Source organism: Heteronotia binoei, chromosome 1 (genome assembly GCF_032191835.1).
Source record: "Heteronotia binoei isolate CCM8104 ecotype False Entrance Well chromosome 1, APGP_CSIRO_Hbin_v1, whole genome shotgun sequence".
In the NCBI taxonomy this organism is placed as follows: Eukaryota; Metazoa; Chordata; class Lepidosauria; order Squamata; family Gekkonidae; genus Heteronotia; species Heteronotia binoei.
Window position 1 is genome coordinate 37,997,140 of NC_083223.1, and position 19,071 is coordinate 38,016,210.

General features: G+C 58.5%; 1 protein-coding gene across 1 annotated transcript; it reads right to left on the minus strand.

The window, feature by feature from the left end:
- Positions 1–243: 243 nt before the first annotated feature.
- GDF7 (growth differentiation factor 7) lies at positions 244–2,700 on the minus strand. Its single transcript, XM_060240021.1, has 2 exons — positions 2,565–2,700; positions 244–1,189 (listed from the first exon to the last, which is right to left on the minus strand). Exons 1-2 carry the CDS (start codon positions 2,698–2,700, stop codon positions 246–248), a joined length of 1,080 nt encoding a protein of 359 aa, XP_060096004.1. The 3' UTR covers positions 244–245.
- Positions 2,701–19,071: the final 16,371 nt, after the last annotated feature.

Sequence of the window (19,071 nt, forward strand, 5' to 3'; positions counted from 1 at the left end):
TTGGCGGGATCTTTCTCCCAGGATGGGGACGCAAGAGAGTGACAGAAGGGCGCAGCACCGCCCGCAACTCCAGGGGATCCCCAAACCCTCCCTTCCGCCCCGCCGCCGTACGAGTGGCTGGCCACATCCTCTCCGGTACCGCCGTGGGGGCCACCCGCAAGCGCGAGCAGCCAGGGACCAGGGGTCGGAAAGGAGGGGGGGGCTGAAGGGGCCGGGCGGGCGGGCGGCCAGGAGTTTCGTCTTCGCTACCTGCAGCCGCAGGCCTCCACCACCATGTCCTCGTACTGCTTGTAGACGACGTTGTTGCCGGCGTCGATGTAGAGGATGCTGATGGGGCTGAGCTTGGCGGGGACGCAGCAGGAGGGCGGCGTGGCCTCGGGGTCCATGGAGTTCATGAGGGTCTGGATGATGGCGTGGTTGGTGGGCTCCAGGTGGGAGCGCAGCGGGAAGTCGCAGACGCCCTCGCAGTGGTAGGCCTCGTAGTCCAGGGGCGCGATGATCCAGTCGTCCCAGCCCAGCTCCTTGAAGTTGACGTGCAGCGCCTTGCGGCTGCAGCGGCTCTTGGCCCTCCTGCCCTGCCCGCCGCCGCCGCCGCCGCCGCCACGCCCCGCCGCCCGCCCGGCCAGCGCCGTCCTCCGCCGCCGCTTCCTCTGGCGGCCGGCAGGCGGCTCCAGCAGGGCCCCGCCCGGCGCCTGGGCCTTGTCCCGGATCTCCTGGAAGAGGGTCTCCTTCCGGCGGCTGCGCGCAAAGACCACCAGCAGGGCGCGCTCGGCCTCCTCTTCCGGCTGCGGGCGGAAGCCCAGGGACCCCGGGGCCAGCAGGCCGCCCGAGCGCTCCGACACCACCCGCAGGAGGAAGCACAGCCGCGGCGGCCGCCCGGCCTCGCCCCCCAGCGCCGCCCACACGTCGAAGACCTCCCACTTGGCCGCCGCCTCCGCCTCGCCGCCCCAGTCCAAGAGGTCCCCGGCCCGCGAGTCCCACAGCTGGGCGCTCCCCTCGGGGCCGGCCGGGCAGGCGGAGAGCAGCAGGCGGTGCAGGAGGCCTTCCGGGGACAGCGCCAGGCTCCGGTTCTCGGGGGGCTTGCGCAGGATCCGCAGCTCGGCGCCCACCACCTCGTCCCCCTCGGGCAGCGTGGAGATGTCGAAGAAGTAGCGCTGCTCCAGCTCGGCCTCTTCCCACGGAGAGTCGTCTGCAAGAGAGCCACAAAGACACGCCGGAGTGACTCGGGCCGCCCGCCTGGGAAGCCAGCGCTTGGCCCGCCCCGTCGGGGAAGGGTCCCGATCGCCAGCCTTGGCCCAAGCCTCCTGCGGGGCTCCCGGCCGCTTCCGCTCTTCCCCCCTCCGCAAACTTTGCTTTCTTGGGTAGGAGTCGCTGCTCCTCAGGGCAAAGGCACGCTGCACATGGGCTGACTAGGGCTGCCTTCGCACTACGCTAAAGAATGCCTTTTGCAGCTGGACTTTTATTGCGAAAGAATAGCAGAAATCCAGTTGCAAAATACATTATTTAGTGTTAATGTAGTTGGGGTCCGTGCCAGGGCGTTAACAGGCGCCTTCTGTGCAGAGAGGCTGGGCCTCAAGCAGTGTTCCCTCTAAGCTGAGTTAGTGTGAGCTAGCTCACATATTTTTATCCTCCAGCTCACACATTTTTGTCTTAGCTCAGGAAGGATGACCCCAGAGCACACGAATTTATGCAGTAGCTCCCAACTTTAATGCCAGGAGCTCACAAAATAGAATTTTTGCTCACAAAACTGCAGTTTGGAACCTTTGCCTCAAGTAAGCCCCCCACACATCTATCTATATATACTTCTGGGAAAGAAATACCTTCTTTTTGACCCAGGTTTATTAGCAATAGAATAATTAACAGGCATTCTCACATTCTGACATGTTACTGTTTTATGGTTTCCCACACTAATGCAACCCAGATCAAAGGTTTTCTGAATTTGTTAATTTTACTATTCTGCCATTGGTTTTTAGCTTTGTACCACTTGACATTCCAAACCCCACCAGCTATATGTGGCTCTGCTTACTGTACCTCATTCCTCGTCTGAAGAAGTGTGCATGCACACCAAAGCTTACGTTCTGAATAAAACTGTGTTGGTCTTAAAGGTGCAATTGACTCCTATTTAGTTCCATCTATAGCTGGGGAGCCTGGCAGGTGTTTACGGAACTGTCTCCCCCACATTGATGAGGCCTGCCTGGTGGGGACTTCGGGTTGGCTTTAGGTGGAACAAGCGCAGAGCGCCTTCTCTCCACCACCCGGGGTCTGTAACAGTCCCCTGCTGGGATTTTAGAGTTCCTGAGCGTTGAGCGCAGTTTGTGGGAAAGCGCGGGGACAGCTTTGGTTCGGATGCGCGCATCTAGCCCTCCCGTCGAAAGGAGAGAGCGCAAACGCGGGATTCCCAAGGAACGCCTTCTGGGCCACCCATTGCCGTCCAGCTCCCTTTGCCTTTGAATATAGCCGCTTGTGGCGGGTCCTTGCCCTCCCTCCCTCCCTCTGCCCCACTCGAGGAGGGCTTCACGCGCCAGGCCAAGTCATTTCGGCAGCCTGTCAAAGGCCCTGCCTGCCTGCCTGCTGTGCCGAGGCTACCAGAGAAAAGGGGAGGGGGTCGTGGGGCTGCCGCCCCAGCGCTGGGTGGAGGATCTGGCGCGCCCCATCCAGAGCAGCCGTCAGCTTGCCCTGGCAGGGACTGGTGAAGCCCATGAGAGGGAGGAGCCTGGCCTTCCTCCGCGGAGTTACGCGGGGGTGTGGGGGGGTCCCAGGGAAACGGGGCCCGATCCGTCCCTCGAAGGCCCGCGGGTTTCCAGCGGAGGGAGGGAGGCAGGGAGAGAGGCTTCCTGCGCTGAGCGGACCTTCGCCGTCGGATGAGGCGCTGCTGGGCATTTTCCCGGACCGGCTGGCGAAGGGACCGTGGGAATCTCCCGCCAGAGCGACTGAGTCAGGCCGCCTTCGCCTGCCCCGCTGCCTGCCCCACCGAGTCTGCTGGGGGCGCGGGGAGCTTGGGGGAAATGGTTGCCCTTTGTCGAAAGCAGGGCTTCCTTCTCAAGACGCGGGTCTGTTTAAGAGGGCGCTGCTAGGCCGGACCTCAAGGAAGGCCCCATCTATAGCCTGCCGTCGGGTCCCCCAGCAGAGGGCCTTCTGCTCAGCCTTCTCAGTACTGCGGGGGCCCCCAAACGTCTGTAGGGGGTGAGCTCTGGATGCAGTGCAGCCTTGGGAAACCGCCGGGCTGGGCGGGGAGGGGGGAGCCGACCCCTCTTTCTTTAGCACCCCCCGCCAAAAAAGAGAGAGAGAGAGAGAGAGAAGGGGAAGAAACCCCAGCGCCCTGGTCCAGATTCGCTCCTCCAATTCGGACTGCTCAGCTCCCCGCCCCCCGCCCAATCTACCAGATTCAGATAACCGAGGGGGGGGCGTTTTGGAGGCCTCCCGCTGGTTTTGGTTTCGCTCGGCCGGGCTTGTGCACGCAGGCAGACCGCCGGCTGCAGGCCCTGAAGGCAGGGGGGCCGGCGGAACATCTGCCCATTTAGCGTCCCGTCCAGATGCTGTAGGGAGCCGACTGCCTGCCCCCCCCCCCCCAGCCCGGCTGTGCAGGCACCATCCTGCGAGCCATGCGCGTCTGAAGGAGCAGCCGCACTCCCTCTCCAGGAGGGGGACTCCAACGGGACACAACGGAAGGCCATTGAGGGGAGGGGGAATTGATTCTGCGTCGGCAGGTGGCGGTTATAAGGTGGCTGAGCGTGAGAAGGTGACATTCGCATGGGGGGGGGGGGTGTGCATTCACACTACCCTAACTGATGCATTTTGCAGCTGGGTTCTTTACTGCGCATGAGTAGCAAAAACCCAGTTGCAAAATGCGTTATTTACTGTAGTGTGACTGCACCTTGGGCGTTTCCTGCTTTAGTAAAGCGATTGACAACCAATGCCTTAGCCTTTGGAAAGTGGACGCTTTCCCAGAGAAGAAGACGACGACATTGGATTTATATCCTGCCCTCCACTCAAGAGTCTCAGAGCGGCTCACAATCCCTTTATCTCCCTCCCTTACAACAGACACCCTGTGAGGTGGGTGGGGCTGAGAGGGCTCTCACAGCAGCTACCCATTCAAGGACAACCTCTGCCAGGGCTATGGCTGACCCAAGGCCCTGCCAGCAGGTGCAAGGGGAGGAGTGGGGAATCAGACCCGGTTCCCCCAGATAAGAGTCCGCACACTTCACCACTACACCCAACTGGCTCTCGTCTGGACCTCCTCTGCGCTCGGTATTCCTTCCTTCTGGAATGCAAATCTGGGGAGAGGAGGTTTGACGCATCCGGGGGGAAGCAGGTGAGGGCGGCTGGCGGCGACTGACCCCGCCCCCCAGCCGCTGCACCTGCTGCGCGCTTCCCCCCAGCGGCGCCTTCGGTCACCCTCCGGGCTGGGCGTCGACATCCCTGGAGCGGGAGGTGGGAGCTTTCTCTCACCTGCAGGAACCGCCCTGGGCTCCAGTCCAGCTGCAGCCTTGGCCGGCATCTTTGGCAGCCCCAGGCCCCTCCCCCCCCCCCAGGAGGGGCACGAAAAGCCTCGGAGAGCTCCGTCGCCCACCAAGAGCGCCTCGGTTGTTTCTCGGAAAGAGTCTCTGCCCGCTGGAACGCCCTTCTGCTCGGCCCGGAACGCGAACCCAACGGTTTCTGGCCCGCCGGCCTGCGGTGAGGGTCCCGGCCAGGCTTCGTGCGGGAGAAACTCCCCCTTCCCGCGTCTCAGCAGAGCAGCTTAACCTCCGGAGCGCCTCCCGAGCGCCATCCTCCACAGGGCTATTGGGAAATTCCCGAGGTGACTCCGACGCCAGTTCCCCACTAGACCCTTAATCCTGGTCCAGCCCTGTCCCCAGACTGATTTTCTACACTGGAATCATAGAGTCGTAGATTCACAGAGTTGGAAAACTTCACTCCCGAGTAAAACGAGTTTAGGAGGAGGGTGCGAAGAGGGCGCCCATGCGGGCCCCCTCTCCTAGCCCCGGGGCGCAGGGACTTCTTCCGCGATAGCTGGAGGGGCGGGGGGGGGGACAGGTGGAAGTGGCGGGGCTAAGGCGGCGCGAGCCTCTCGTGGGGGCATTTCTGGGGGGGGGGCTCCTGAGCGCCCTCCACCATGCAGCTGCCGGTGACCTCAGCCTGGCCTCCCTCGCGGGGCTGTGGGGAGGAGAAAAAGGAGGAGCGGCGAGCAATGCCAGCCCCTGGGGGTCGAATGTGTCAAGCCGAGCGCACCCATGAAGGAGAGCGGGGAGACCCAGTTTCTGCCTCATAGTTGACGCCTCCTCCCATAAGGATTCCCCCCCCCCCCCCAATGGTGTTCGGGATTCCTTCTCCCGCCCCACGATGTCTTTTCGCCCGAAAAGGAGAAGCCGCCGCAGAGGTCCCTCCTCCCTGCCCCCTTGCAACGGTGTGTCTCCGGCAGGGGGGCAGCCTCCCCACCCCTCGACGGCTCCCTCCGCCTCCCCCCTCAGCAGCCCCCTCCCTCGCGGCCACCCTTCCTTTCGACGCCTTTGGCCCGACTCCCGTCTCCCCGCCCCTCCTCTGTCTCTCGCTCGCTCTCTCCCCGAATTCGTTACGCGATTCTGCTCTTTTATCTCGGGAAACTATTCGATGTGCAGCCATTATCAGAATAGAAGGGGGGGCTTCCAGTTACCCCGAAACACCTCCTGTCCTGACCCCCCCCCCCGTGGCTTAAAAGCGCCTTCTTGCACCGTCCAGGCGCGGGACCCCGAGGGGGAGGCGGGACTGTGGCCCCGATGCCGGCGCAAGCAGAGCCCGTGCCTGCAGGCCTCGGCCGAGCGCTCGACTCCGGCCGGGTGGTGCTCTTCTTGTGCCGCTGCTCTTTCTTTCCCCGTCTCCTTGGCTGATTCGGAGCCGACTCGGGGCTCAAAGGAACCGAGAAGCTCCAACGAAAACGCCCCAAACCGGAGCAAGCCGAGCCCGTGCCCAAAGGCCTTCGATTCTCCAGGGAAAGATGAAGCTCTGGAGCCCGCGGGATTTGAGGACTTGATCCCGGCTGGGCTGTGGGGAAAAGGAGTCGCCAAGGAAAGAAGAGGCGATCGAGAGACAAAAAAAGCAACCGCATCTCCCACGTCCGATTTTCCCTGCGTCCCTCCGGAAGGCGGCGGCCTCGGCTGCATTGCAGAGCCGGAGCGCTCATACAAACGGGTCGGTTCCCTCTGGGCCAGGGCGCCCGGGGAGCCGGCGGGGAAGGGGGGGCTGCTGACGCGCCTCCTCTTGGCTCGCCTGCCGCGCCCCGCTCCGCTCCGGACTCCCGTGGAGATTGACGCGATCCAGATGCAAGCCGAAACGCCCGGGTCAAAGCGCAGCCGGGAAAGGGGGCGAGCCACCCCACAGGACTCCCCAAGTCCAGCCCGGCCCGGGAGGGAAGGCAGGCAGGCAGCTGGAGGGAAGGGGGCCTCGCCTGGCCAGCCGCGCCCTCTCCGCCACCCCGGACGCGCCAGGGAGCCAGGTAGGTCCGGCCGCTCCGCCGGGGAGGTGTGGGTGCCCCGCGCAGGGCCCAAGTCCCCGGGGGGCACTAGGGGGCGGGGGGAGCGCGGATCGAGGCAAGGGCAGCCAGTCCGGCGGGGCAGAAGGGCACGGAGCCGGCTTGCCTCTTCCTTCTCCAGATCGGCTCGGGGCACCGGGGACCTTTGGCTTTTCCCGAAAGACAGCTGAGCTTCCCTTCCTTCTCCCCACCGCCGGCCCGTCTCCCTCCTGCAGGCCTCCCCCCCGAGCTGCCTCCGGCCTGGCTGGCAGGGTCTCAAGAAGAGCCGAGCCGAGGTCCCTCTGAGGGCTTCCCGGATCGACCCGCGGAATGTCCCCACTCCCCCGCTTGACCTCGCCCCACCGGCTCCCTGCAGCTCCCCTCACCTCCACCGCGACGGCTGCCTGGCCCCGGCTGCTTTGGGGGAGCAAGGGCAGGCTCGCATTCAGAAAGCGCCTCGGCGCCCTCGGGCTGGGTCTCCTGCTCCTTTGCCGCCAGTCCCTTCACTCAGCGCTCACCTGCAGCTTCAGCTTCTTCGCAGTCAACAGATAGGTGGGTTTTTTTTTTTTAAAGACCCACCGTTTTAAGGTTCTAAATTCTCTCCCCCTCCCCCTCCCCCTCCACACACACGCACACGCACAACCCAACAAGCGAAGTTCCTCTCGGATTCGGAGTTGGATTAGACGCGAGGTCTCGGTAGAAAAACCGTGTTAGGCAGCTGGGGAAAGGGACGAAGGCTGCAGAGCGCGGAGCCCAGGGGCTCTCCTTGGGAAGCAGTGCGGCCCAAACGAAGATTCGGGTCTGCTCCGTCTCTTTCCGTGTCGCCTCATCCGGATTTAATCAAACGGACCCCCTCTCGGTTGAATCCTGATGAGAATACCCGGAAAGAGACAGACCCGATCCGAATCCTTAACTAGTCATCGTGGGCAAAGAATCCCGGCGGAGTCTGGCGTCTACGAAGCAGCTCCTGCGATCCGGATTGAGGCGTGATCGCCACAGTCGGTTCTGCATCGGAACCTTGCTGGAGGTCATCACGGCCCGGTCTGCGTCCCTTTCCCGGCCCTTCGCCTCCCTCCTTCTGGAGCAGGGGTCGGTGGCTGGAGGTCTCGGCGAGCGCCTCCCGTCCAGCAGGGGATCTGCCCGTCTCTGGCGGGCCTGGAACGGGGCGAGGTGGGCCTCCGGACTCCCCACCCCCTTCCCCGGCGCAGGTGCGCCCCGACTGCAGCTCAGGCAGCCCCCTGTCCCGTCCGGTCCGGTCCCTCACCTGGGGGGCGCGCCTGCTGGGCGAAGCCGGTGACGGTGTCTGCGGGGCCGGCGCTGTCGGGCGAGTGGCGGGGTCCGGCGGCGGCTGCGCGGCTGCGGTAGAGGTCCACCATGTAGTCGTGGGGCACGACGGCGGCGGCGTGGCGGGCGGCGGGCTTGGCGCTGCTGGGGCCGGCGGCGGCATCTGCGGGCGGCATGTGCGGGCGGCGGGCGGCGTCGAGGGGCCGGGGGCGGCCGGCGCTCCAGAGGCAGCAGCAGCAGCAGAGGCAGAGCGCGGCAGCCGCCCTCAGCTGCATGCTGGCGGCTGGGCTGGGGCTGGGGCTGGGCGCGGGCCTGGGCGGGCTGCTGGCGCAGGGGCTTTGAAGGCTCCGCGCTCTCCCCGGCCGCTTTTTAACATTGTCTTCCGAATCCACGCCGAGCCGCAGCGGCTCCTGCCGACCCCGCGCAGCGCCCCCTGCCGAGCGGACGACGCCTGGCAACGGCGCGCTCCGGGACCCCTGCGCCGCACCTAGGGCAGGAAAGACCGGGGGGCGGGGGGGAGAGAGGGAGAGAAAGAGCCGTCAGCGTCGCTTCCTGAAGCCCTCCAAACACAAACAAGGCGAGGTGGAGTCATTTGTTTGCTTTGTCAAGCTCTCCTTCCGCCTCCTTCCCCCCCCCCCCTGCCAGGTCACCTTTGCATGGATTCCGTCGGAACTCACAGCCAAGGCGCGGAGGAGCGGGCGCGGCGCTTGGACTTGCTCCGCTGGCAGCCGCACAGACAGAGAGAGGCCGAGCGGGGCGGGGGGCAGCGCCTGCCTGCCTGCGCCGGGACGCCGCTTCGGTAACTTGTTTGTGTCGGGAAGGGGCAGGAACAGCCAGCCCCAAAAGGAGCCGCAGCCCGCCCGCCCGCCGCGCCCCCTCCCAGCAGCCGGACGGGGCGGGCGGGCCCTCTTGCGCCCGGGGGAGCGGGGGGGCCGACAGCACGGATGAGGCCAGCCCAGAAAGGAAGTGACCGAAGGCCGGAGCCACCCGACGCCCCTGCAGCCTGCCAAGGGCGGCATTCGTTCGCTTCCCGCCTCCTCCTCCTCCTCCCGGCCCTCGTTCCCCACGCCTTCCGATGGAAACTCGCCTCACGAGAGCCTCAAGAAGGGCCGTCTCCGGCCCAAAAGCTCCCCTCCCCCCCAGCACACACACACACACACATCGAGGTTGTTGGACGAGCAGCTCCTCTTCCCCTCGGCGCTTCTCTCACTCCAGTTGCCATTCGAGGGCAGCCCTGAAAAGAGGAAGCCTGAAGGCCTCGGATCGCGCTGGTCTCCGCCGGGAACAGCCCGAGAAGTAGTTCCATATCCCTCCCCTGCCTGTCTTGGCCCCTTCCCCCGCCGGTCGGCAGAGCTCCGGCTGCCCGGATCTGGGAAGGGAAGCCGCGTCGGGCTCTGCTTAGGCTTCGCGTGGGAACCTCGGGGGCGCGCAAGGCAGAGGCAGGCAACGCCTCCCCTTGCCCTCAAGTGCCTCGAAGGTCGCCAGAGAGAAGGCTGCGGCCACACGTACGAAAGAAGGCACCTTCAATCCCCTTCCAATGCACTTTCCAGCTGGATCTTGCCGGCTCGCACAGTAAAACCCAGTTGGAGAGCGCACTGACAGTGGATCGAAAGTGCATTCTTTTGGTGCGTGTGTGATCCCAGCCGAAGTGAACTGTGGCCTGAAGGCGCTTCCAACCCCCATTGCGACCCATACTCTTAATGGGAACAATAGTGATACGTGAATCAAAATCAGGTCGCCTGCTGCGAGCTGCGCTGGCTTTTACTGCTAACAGCGTTGCTACGGAGGGGTGGGGGGTGGGTAGGTCGGAAGTAACGGGGCAAAGTCGCAGCCTCAGTCCGGCGGCACCTCCAAGGCCAACCAAGTTTATTTCTGGGGAGGAGCTTTCGGGCGCACCCGCACCCGCACTTCTCAGCGGGTTCTTCCTAAAACTGGCCCTTTACTGCCGCTGCCGTCTCTCAGGAACGACGGTCCGTGGACTACTGGCTCTGCCCCCGCTTGGGCTGCAGTCACTGCGCGAAGGTTTGCGCCAGACCCTAAAAAGAGGCGAGGATTGGTTTCCACCAAGCCTGTTGAGGAGGGCTGAGTTCTAATCACACCACCGTCAGTGCCGGGCCATCTCGGAGGAAGGCAGCTTCGGTTCTCGAAAGCTCCCCCCTCCGTCTATTGGAGGAAGGCCCTTTAGGACAGGGCTGCACAAGCTGTATTTTGGAAGCCCCCCGGTTATGGAGGGAGGGGGAGATTTCAGCCGCCGCCTCTGGTTTCCAGACCGCCGTTCTAGAAGCGAGTTGTAAGACGCCGCCTCGGTGGGAAGTCTGTGGGAGGACCCGGGTCTTTTATCTCTCTTTCGATGGACATCTTCGCTTAAAAGAAAAAAAAATGAGGCCAAACAAAAGCCCCCCCCCAGCTCCCCCCCCCCAATGTTTTCCTTTCCTTGGTTAAATTCAGACGTGTCCTTGAATCGCGATTTGAAATTACAAACCACAATATTGACTTGGATGTTATTGGAAGTTTTCTCTTCAACTTTAATTTTTTGGAGGGGGAGCCCTGTTGGTTGTGGCGAATTGTTCCACAAATACAAACATTTTACGCAAACACACCACGAGCAGGCGGCTTTAGCAGACGCGATCCACCTGCCCAGCAAAGCAAGCGATCGTTTCTCTAGCGCGCCGCGGGCCAGAGTCCTGGAGGCGGCTGCCTTCCTTCCTTCCTTCCTTCCTTCCTTCCTTCCTTCCTTCCTTCCTTCCTTCCTTCCTTCCTTCCTTCCTTCCTTCCTTCCTTCCTTCCTTCCTTCCTTCCTTCCTTCCTTCCTTCCTTCCTTCCTTCCCTCCCTCCCGGGTCTTGCTGGCGACAGGTGGCTGAGTCCCTCCCAGGCGCGGATCTTTGGGGAGGGGAGAGGTGGGGTGGGTGGGGAGGGCCGGGCGGTGGCGGCGGCTGGCATGCCTGACACAAGAACCTCCCCCCCCCCCCGCCGCTCACTCCGGGGACTGTCTGTTGGGGAAAGGACCATAAATAGCAGCGAAGCGAGTAGGCCGGCGGCGGACAGGGGAGGGTTTCGACGACGTTTTTCCTTTCGCTCGACTGGTCGTTCGTTGGGATGTCCTCAGCTCTTCCAAACATCTCTGGGCGCTTCCTTCCCGGGGGACGGGGGGAATGGGGATCGCGTCTGGGATCGGCTTCGTTTCATTCGTCCTTGCGCCGCTTATTCCCAAGTTTGGGGAGGCGGGCGGCATTTCGGCTTTCGTTCTAACAGACGCCACCCCCCCCCTCCCCAGTGTTCAAGGTCTCAAAAGACAAACCTTCGGCGTCCTATTTGTGGTGGTTCTTCCACTTAAGAACATAAGGGAAGCCATGTTGGATCAGGCCAATGGCCCATCCAGTCCAACACTGTGTGTCACACAGTGGCCAATATATGTGTGTATGTGTGTATACACACACACACATACCCACTGCGGCTAATAGCCACTGATGGACCTCTGCTCCAAATTTTTATCCAATCCTCTCTTAAAGCTGGCTATGCTTGTAGCCGCCACCACCTCCTGTCGCAGTGAATTCCACACGTTAATCACCCTTTGGGTGAAGTACTTCATTTTATCCGTTTTAACCTGGCTGCTCAGCAATTTCATTGAATGCCCACGAGTTCTTGTATTGTGAGAAAGGGAGAAAAGTCCTTCTTTCTCTACTTTCTCCATCCCATGCATAATCGTGTAAACCTCTATCATGTCACCCCGCAGTCGACGTTTCTCCAAGCTAAAGAGCCCCAAGCGCTTTAACCTTTCTTCGTAGGGAAAGTGTTCCGACCCTTTAATCATTCTAGTTGCCCTTTTCTGCACTTTTCCCAATGCTATAATATCCTTTTTGAGGTGCGGTGACCAGAATTTTACACAGTATTCCAAATGAGACCGCACCATCGATTTATACAGGGGCATTACGATACTGGCTGATTTGTTTTCAATTCGCTTCCTAATAATTCCCAGCACGGCGTTAGCCTTTTTTATTGCAAACGCACACTGTCTTGACATTTTCAGTGAGTTATCTACCACGACCCCAAGATCTCTCTCTTGGTCAGTCTCTGCCAGTTCACACCCCATCAACTTGTATTTGTAGCTGGGATTCTTGGCCCCAATGTGCATTACTTTGCACTTGGCCACATTGAACCGCATCTGCCACGTTGACGCCCACTCGCCCAGCCTCAACAGATCCCTTTGGAGTGCCTCAAAATCCTCTCTGGTTCTCACCACCCTGAACAATTTAGTGTCATCTGCAAACTTGGCCATTTCACTGCTTACTTCCAACTCCAAATCATTAATGAACAAGTTAAAGAGCATGGGACCCAGTATCGAGCCCTGCGGCACCCCACTGCTTACCGTCCTCCACTGCGAAGACTGCCCATTTATACTCACTCTCTGCTTCCTATTAATTAGCCAGTTTTTGATCCACAAGAGGACCTGTCCTTTTACTCCATGACTCTCTTCTGCTTTGGCGGGCTTGCGAGATCCCTTCCTTTTCCTTCCATCTATAGTAAATATAATTTAAACCAGAGCAAGATTAGCCCCACAGAATGAGAACACGAATGTTAAGGAGGGGTGTGTGTGTTATAGTACTATAGCGCTGAAAGGGATCCCAGAGGCCATCTAGTCGATGCTGCTATGCTTAGGACCCAATCCTAAAGACACTTTCCTGAGAGTAAACCAATTCAGTGGCATGGTACTTTCTTCTGTGTAAAATTCCCCTCTTGGGGGCCTAGCTCAGCAGCACCTGTTGTCGCCTCCTCCTCCTGAATCCCATGCGTGGGAAGGCTGTTCCAGCTCCCAGGAGACAATTCCTCGTCCTTAGCGGTTGCATTCGTTTCTGTCCCATCTCTGTCCCCGGTGGGGATCCAAAGCCGCCGAGGTCAATCTCCTCTCCTCCGTTTTATCCCCACCACAACCACCCTGCGAGGTAGGCTAGGTTGAGAGTACGTGGCTGGCCCAAGGTCCCCCAGAGAACTTCTGTGCCAGAGCCGGGATTTGAACCTGGGTCTCCCAGGTCCCAGCCCCGCCCCCGCCCCCCGTTGAACCACTACAACAGACCGTATTCCCTGAAGGGCAGAATTCCTAGCTGTGGGCGCCGGCTGGGTGTGACTTGGGCTCAAAAGCCAACGAATGAGCCTGATCCTAGGATGGTTTCCTCTGAAGTAAGCCCCAGGATTATTTGTGGTGGTTCTTCCACCGAGTGTTTTATAAGATCGCAACCTGAAGCTTCTTATCTGCAACCCCCCCCCCCTCCCAAAAAAAAAACGTTTGTGTTCCGGGTGCTCCAGCCCAGTTTGAGGCAACGGGGCCAAATCCAGGGGTGGCCAACGGTAGCTCTCCAGATGTTTTTTGCCTACAACTCCCCTCAGCCCTAGCCAGCATGGCCAATGGCTGGGGCTGATGGGAGTTGTAGGCAAAAAACATCTGGAGAGCTACCATTGGCCACCCCGAAATAGATTATTTTAAAAAGAGAGGGGGGAAATCGTTTGTTTTCTACGACCCCCCGCCCCTAGTAACAGTTCGGAAGGGCAGCACTTGAATCGCGCCGGTTTTGCGGCTCCCTCCTGTTGGAAGGGCCGTCTGGCTGCTTTCTACAGCCTCGTCTCAGTCGCACAGCCGAGATCCAGGGGGATCATCCCCGGCACCTGACCGACGCCCAGCTCAGCCAGCCTGCCGCTCAAGGGAAACCGAAACCTCCGGCTGGTCAGGCCGCGCACACGCCGCCCAGCGCCTCCTCTGCGCCCGCTGCAGCACAATCCGCTTCGGGTCTGAGGCGCGGAGGACAGAACTCGGCCCAGCGCGAGATCCACCGCCGGAGAGGCCAGGGCGCCAGCTGCAGAGGCCCGGCTGGATCGGCCGCTGCGCTTTCCGAAGGCGCCCCCCCCCCCCGCCCAGGACTTGGCGCGGCAGCCGCACCCACCCGAAACCGCCTGGCGACCAACCCGAGGGCAACATTCATACCGGTGTCCCCTCTGAGCTGAGTGAGCGTGAGCTAGCTCACAGGCTTTGAGCCTCCCGCTCACACATTTTTAGCTCAGCTGAGGAAGGATGACTCCAGAGCACGCTACTTCAGCGGTGGCCAACAGTAGCTCTCCAGATGTTTTTTGCCTACAGCTCCCCTCAGCCCCAGCCAGCATGGCCAATGGCCGGGGCTGATGGGAGTTGTAGGCAAAAAACACCCCTGCATTGATACAGGAGCTCCCAGCTTTATCGCCAGTAGCTCACGAAGTAGAATTATTGTTCAGAAAACTCTGCAGCTTAGAGGGAACTCATTGAGTCACCCTACACTAACTAAAGAATGCGTTTTGCAACTGGATTTTTTGCTGTCCATACACATTATTTAGAGTAGCATGAATGCACCTCTCAAGAGGCTCTTCTTCAGGCTGGGGGCAACAACTCCAACGCCCCCCCCCCTTTATAGGAGAAGGTGTTTTGGAGGCACTCCACCCGGCTGACTTTTTGATGGAAATAAACGTTAAATTCAGAGGCCTGGAGTGGCAATAATTGCAGTCGAGGCTTAAGCTTATCAAAAGAAATCAGGTTTACTAGAAAACATCAGGATAGGGTACTTCGGATAAAAAGGAAAAACAATTTAGCATACCAGCTAGTCTAACTATGTCTGTCCTCTACATGGTTACATTATACAACCCTTTGTCTAGCTTCTTGTTCTCAGAAAGCACTTCTCAGAAAACAGGAAGACAGCTTGCATATAAGATCAAAGCTTTTCACACCTAACATCCTTCCTGACCAATGTTCTGCTTGTGCTTCCCGGGTTCAGAAGACTGGGTTTACAATGGGGTTTAGGTTACAATACATTGTTTCCTCTTTCAGGTAAACAGTTAACTCTATAATGTCTGAAATGTGCATAGCTTGTATTCCAGCACTTTTGAATACAGCAGCCGACGGGCGGGGGCGCCGTGGGCAGGGGTTATAAAAACGTGTCCCCATCATTTCTCCTCAGTGGGAACCGCGAAGTGGCCTCCCTGCTTCTCTTCTGCTCCCTTCTATCCCCGCAGCAACCCTGGGAGGTGGGTTCCTACTGAGCGAGGGGGGCTGTGTCTGGCCCAAAGCCGCCCAGCTGCAGCAGGCTTCCCGGGCCGAGTGGGGTGTTTCCCAAATCCTGGCCCCACCAGCGTCACCCGAGGGTGCTTGGTCGGAGTCTGCTGGCTGGAGCAGGCGAGGGAAGGGGGGGCAGGCTCCGGTTGCCGCAGCAGCAGGCAAAAGCCCCCCCCCGCCCCCCACACACCAGGGAGGCGCACAAGGGCTCGCTCGCATCGGCCCCCTCCGTCGAGAAAGCGGGCAGGCGCAGCTGGGTGGCCCGGGCCGGCGAAGGTGTCTCTCGAGGGTCCTCCTGGCTGGCGCCACTCGCTGCCGCGGCCCGGGCGTCCCAAGAAGGACTGCTGGAGCACGGCGGGCGCTGGCTGCCTTCTGGCGGAGGGGATCGTGAGGCCCACGGCGGCGGCCCTTCGCGGGGGGGGGGGGGAGGACACTCCAAGGCTGGGCACAACGGGGGGGGGGTTGTGGGCAGGATCCCCAAAGGCCTGCGAGCCCAGCCCCCGCAGGTCTGGCCGGACCTTGGGTCCTGGGAGGCGCCCCTGGTTCGCTGGAGCGTCTCTGGAGGCCTCCGACCTTGAAACCCGGAGCGGAGAGGGGAGAAGTGGGTGGCACCTTGGCAGCGAAAAGGAAAGCAAGCTGGATCCTCCCCCTCAGGGCCTTGTGAGCCGGCCCCCCAAACACACCTCCACCGGCACAGCCCGCGCTGCAGCAGAGTTGCTGACCCTCTTCCTTGAAAGTCTGAAGCCCCCCCCCCCCCTTCCCCATAAAGGAACAGGCCTGACTACATCCCACCCACTTGCCTGTCAATGGTGCCCACTTCTCTCTGGGGGAGCGAATGGCTCTCCTGGCAGCCCCGAAAGGGCCTCCTTGGGCAGCTGTCGTTTTTGAGGGGGCAAAGAGCTGCCCTTGAGAAGCTGACCCTTTGCGCAGAAGGACATCCACCCCACCCCACCCCCACCCCCGAATTAGGGCCCTGTGACACACCGGCTTTGGTTGGGACTGAGGACATGGAAAGTGAGCCTTTCCTCTCCATAGAAGGGCTGGTCTTGCTTTTACCCCTGAACTGACTCCAAAGAACTTCCTGTTAAGGAGATCTTGAAGCCCACAAGTTCATCTAGAGATGTGGGTGGAATGCCAGAAAGGACTCCTGGCCTTGCCATGATTGGGGCCTGCCTGCATCCCACAAAGCTTCACAACCAGAACACAAAGTGGGGGCCTTTGGAGTTGGGTGAGTCTGAATCTCTGACTTCTTGACACAATTGATGCAATTCATTTCTTTACATTCTTTTTGTGTGACTTTCAGAAGCAGAGGAGGCTCCTGTGAATGATGTCACTCCAAGGCCAAATAAAACCATTTATGCAGCATGGACCAAAGTAAACGTATATGGCTAAGTCCAGGGATCAAGCAACCTTTTAATGAGTCAAACCACAGCACAATTCAGAACAAGAGAGCAAGTAAGGGACAGGGTAAGTGTGAAGGAATTTTGCATGTCTTATAATTCCGAGCCTATGTTGGTTTGTCAAATTTTAGAAATGTTGCATTCCTGCCTGACGCCCCCCACTGTAGATCTTTTTTTTTTTTTAAAGTCTATTCCCTTAGCAACATTATCTCAGTCAAGAGCTGGTGCTACCCTGTCTCTCAGGAAGAGTTTCATGGTTTGTTTTGCCTTTGGGGATGTAGGATGTATTCTGAACAGAAGTGTGTGAGAGAATAATGCTTGAGAACAGAACTGAGGAACTCTCTTTGGAATTCTAGACTATGCTCTTTTGCCTTCTTTACCCTACAAAGCAGAAGTATCAAACTTGTTTGTTATGAGGACCACATCTGACATAAAAGTTACCGTACTTTGGCGGGCTGGGCCATGTCTGCCATAAAATGACATGCCAGGTACCTTCTCTGCCTTATACCTTGTGACAGGAGAGGCACGTACAAAATGGCGCATGACAGCTTTTGGACACAAGTATGTCTCTGCGACATACCAGGGATGTGTGCCCATCACATATGACAGCGTACATATTTGACAACATGTTAATTATGGTGTAGGAAGGGCACTGCTTCTTGAGTGGCTGTCTGTGGGGTGGATCCGACCCCTAGTCCATTCTACCCTTCTTCCGGTCTTAGGAGACTTCCACCAACTTGGACAGTTGGATTCACTCCGGTGTGCATTAGACAAGCATTATGAGAATGAAGCTACGATAAGCAGGTAGGTAGACATATGGATCTACCACAGCTCCATAATTTTGTCTTGTGAATGTTCCAAACTGGACCATATGGACCGAGCCTTCCCACAATCAGTGGTCAAGGAACGATGAAGACCCACAGAGTTCCAGCATAGCGCTGGGGTTAGAGGAGTGATGGGCTAGGGACTGGGAGACCCTGGTTTGATCCCACCCCTCTGCCAAGAAAACTTGCAGCAGGGCAACCCTGGGCCAGTTGCACAAGCTCAGCCTGACCTCCCTCCCTGGCTGGTGTCTGTGATGACAAAATGAAGGAGGGGAGACAGACGAGCATCACCCGGAGATCCTCGTTGGGTGACAGTGCACTAAATAAATAACACGGGGACAGCGGATAAAGGGGACAGAAGGAATAAAATGAGAAAATGTGTGGAAACGTCACTTGGACTAAATGCAGCAGCCTGGTTATTGTTGGGGGCCAGACACAAGAATTGTATCACTGAAGTAGTGAAAGATCTCTCCATCTGTTTCTGGGCACAATTCAAAATGATGATTCTTATCCATAGACCCCTAGATGACCAGGGAACCTGAAGGAACACCTCCAGCCCACCAGTCAAGAGCCTCCTTTGAAGCCTCCTCACCTTCAGAGGTGAGATGGTTGACAACCAGAGACAGGGCTTTTTCAGTGATGGCACCTTGTCTGTGGAATGCCCTCCACCATCAGGCTCACCTGGCAACTACTGTAATTTCTTTTAGACATCAGGCTAAAACACGCCTTTAAAAAAAAAGAAAAAGAAAAAAGACCAGGCTTCTAAATGGAGGAGTTTTATTTTTAAACACTTTCTGTATGGTCTGCTTCTGGCTCAAGGATCATTTTATCTCCATCATTTTATGCTTCTCAGTATATATTTTATGCTGTTCTTTTATGCTGGGTTGCTTTCATGGCATTAGCCTGTTGTTTAATGGCTGTGTTTTAATGGCTTTATATTATTGTCTTAGCTGTAAGTCATCTCCAGCAGGTCTCTGAAGGAAGGCAAATACATTCTCTAAATAAACCAGTCATAGAGAAGTTCTCTCTGGGATGTTTTAAGATTCACGAGGGAATGCTCTAACTCTATAAAGTTCTTCTGAAGATTTAGGCAAATCCACAGTGCAAATCCACAGTGTACAGTTCTATCGACAGCAATTAGCTGCCCAGAGGCAGTGCATTTCTATAACGCCTTGCTTATGAACATCTGAAACCTGATGCCTCTGACTGTTTGCTGCTGGGAACAAAATGGTGGACCGGATCACTTTGTTCTGATCTTGTGGGGCAACATCCTGAATTAGCACTTCTTTGCATCACATGAATTTACAAATGAATTTTCTGCATCAGAAATGCTTGAATTCAGACAGGGAAGCAGGTCATCATCTCTTTCCTATGAGCACTCAAGAAATCCCATGGATCCCGCTCTCTTGTTCTCCCCACCATGCGTCTCCATGCCTGTTTCCTGGACAGAAAGGGTAGCCTGCTGGCAGTTCTTCATTGCCTTGTTTCCTGTCTCCAGCTCCACCCCACCCCCACCCCCACCCGTGTTCTCTCTCTAGCCAGCTTCCTGCCCACCTGTCCTCCTTCTCCAGGTATCTGCTTTGGTCAGGCACTTCCTCCTGGCTGCCAGAGTCTCCCCCAGCGGAAGAGCCCCAGCTGCCTCAAAGTCTGGATGAAGGAACCATCCAATGTGAAGTAGAAAGTGTGTTTTGGATGTGGAATGGTATAATATAGCCTGACCTCATCAGATCTTGAAAGCTAAGCAGGGTCATTTCTTGAATGAGGGACAGTCGAAGTAGACTCTGCAGAGGAAAGCAATGACAAGCCACCACTGCATAATCCCTTGCCTTGAAAAACCTCTGGGGTTGCCAAAAGTGGGCTACGACTTCATGGCACTTTATATATACACACACCATAAAGATTTCCCTCTATCTGAGGCCCATATTAGGATCCAAAAGAAGTGTGGCCCCAAGGGAAGCAGTAGCCATTCATAAACTCCAGTAGAGAAAAGGGCAGGGGGGAGTCTAATT

Coding starts and splice junctions, on each gene's coding strand:
- GDF7 (XM_060240021.1), bottom strand. CDS start 2,700: ATGGGCTTCACCAGTCCCTGCCAGGGCAAGCTGACGGCTGCTCTGGAT. Junction 1,190..2,564: donor AGCCTCGGCACAGCAGGCAG/GCAGGCAGGGCC, acceptor GCTCTCTTGCAG/ACGACTCTCCGTGGGAAGAG.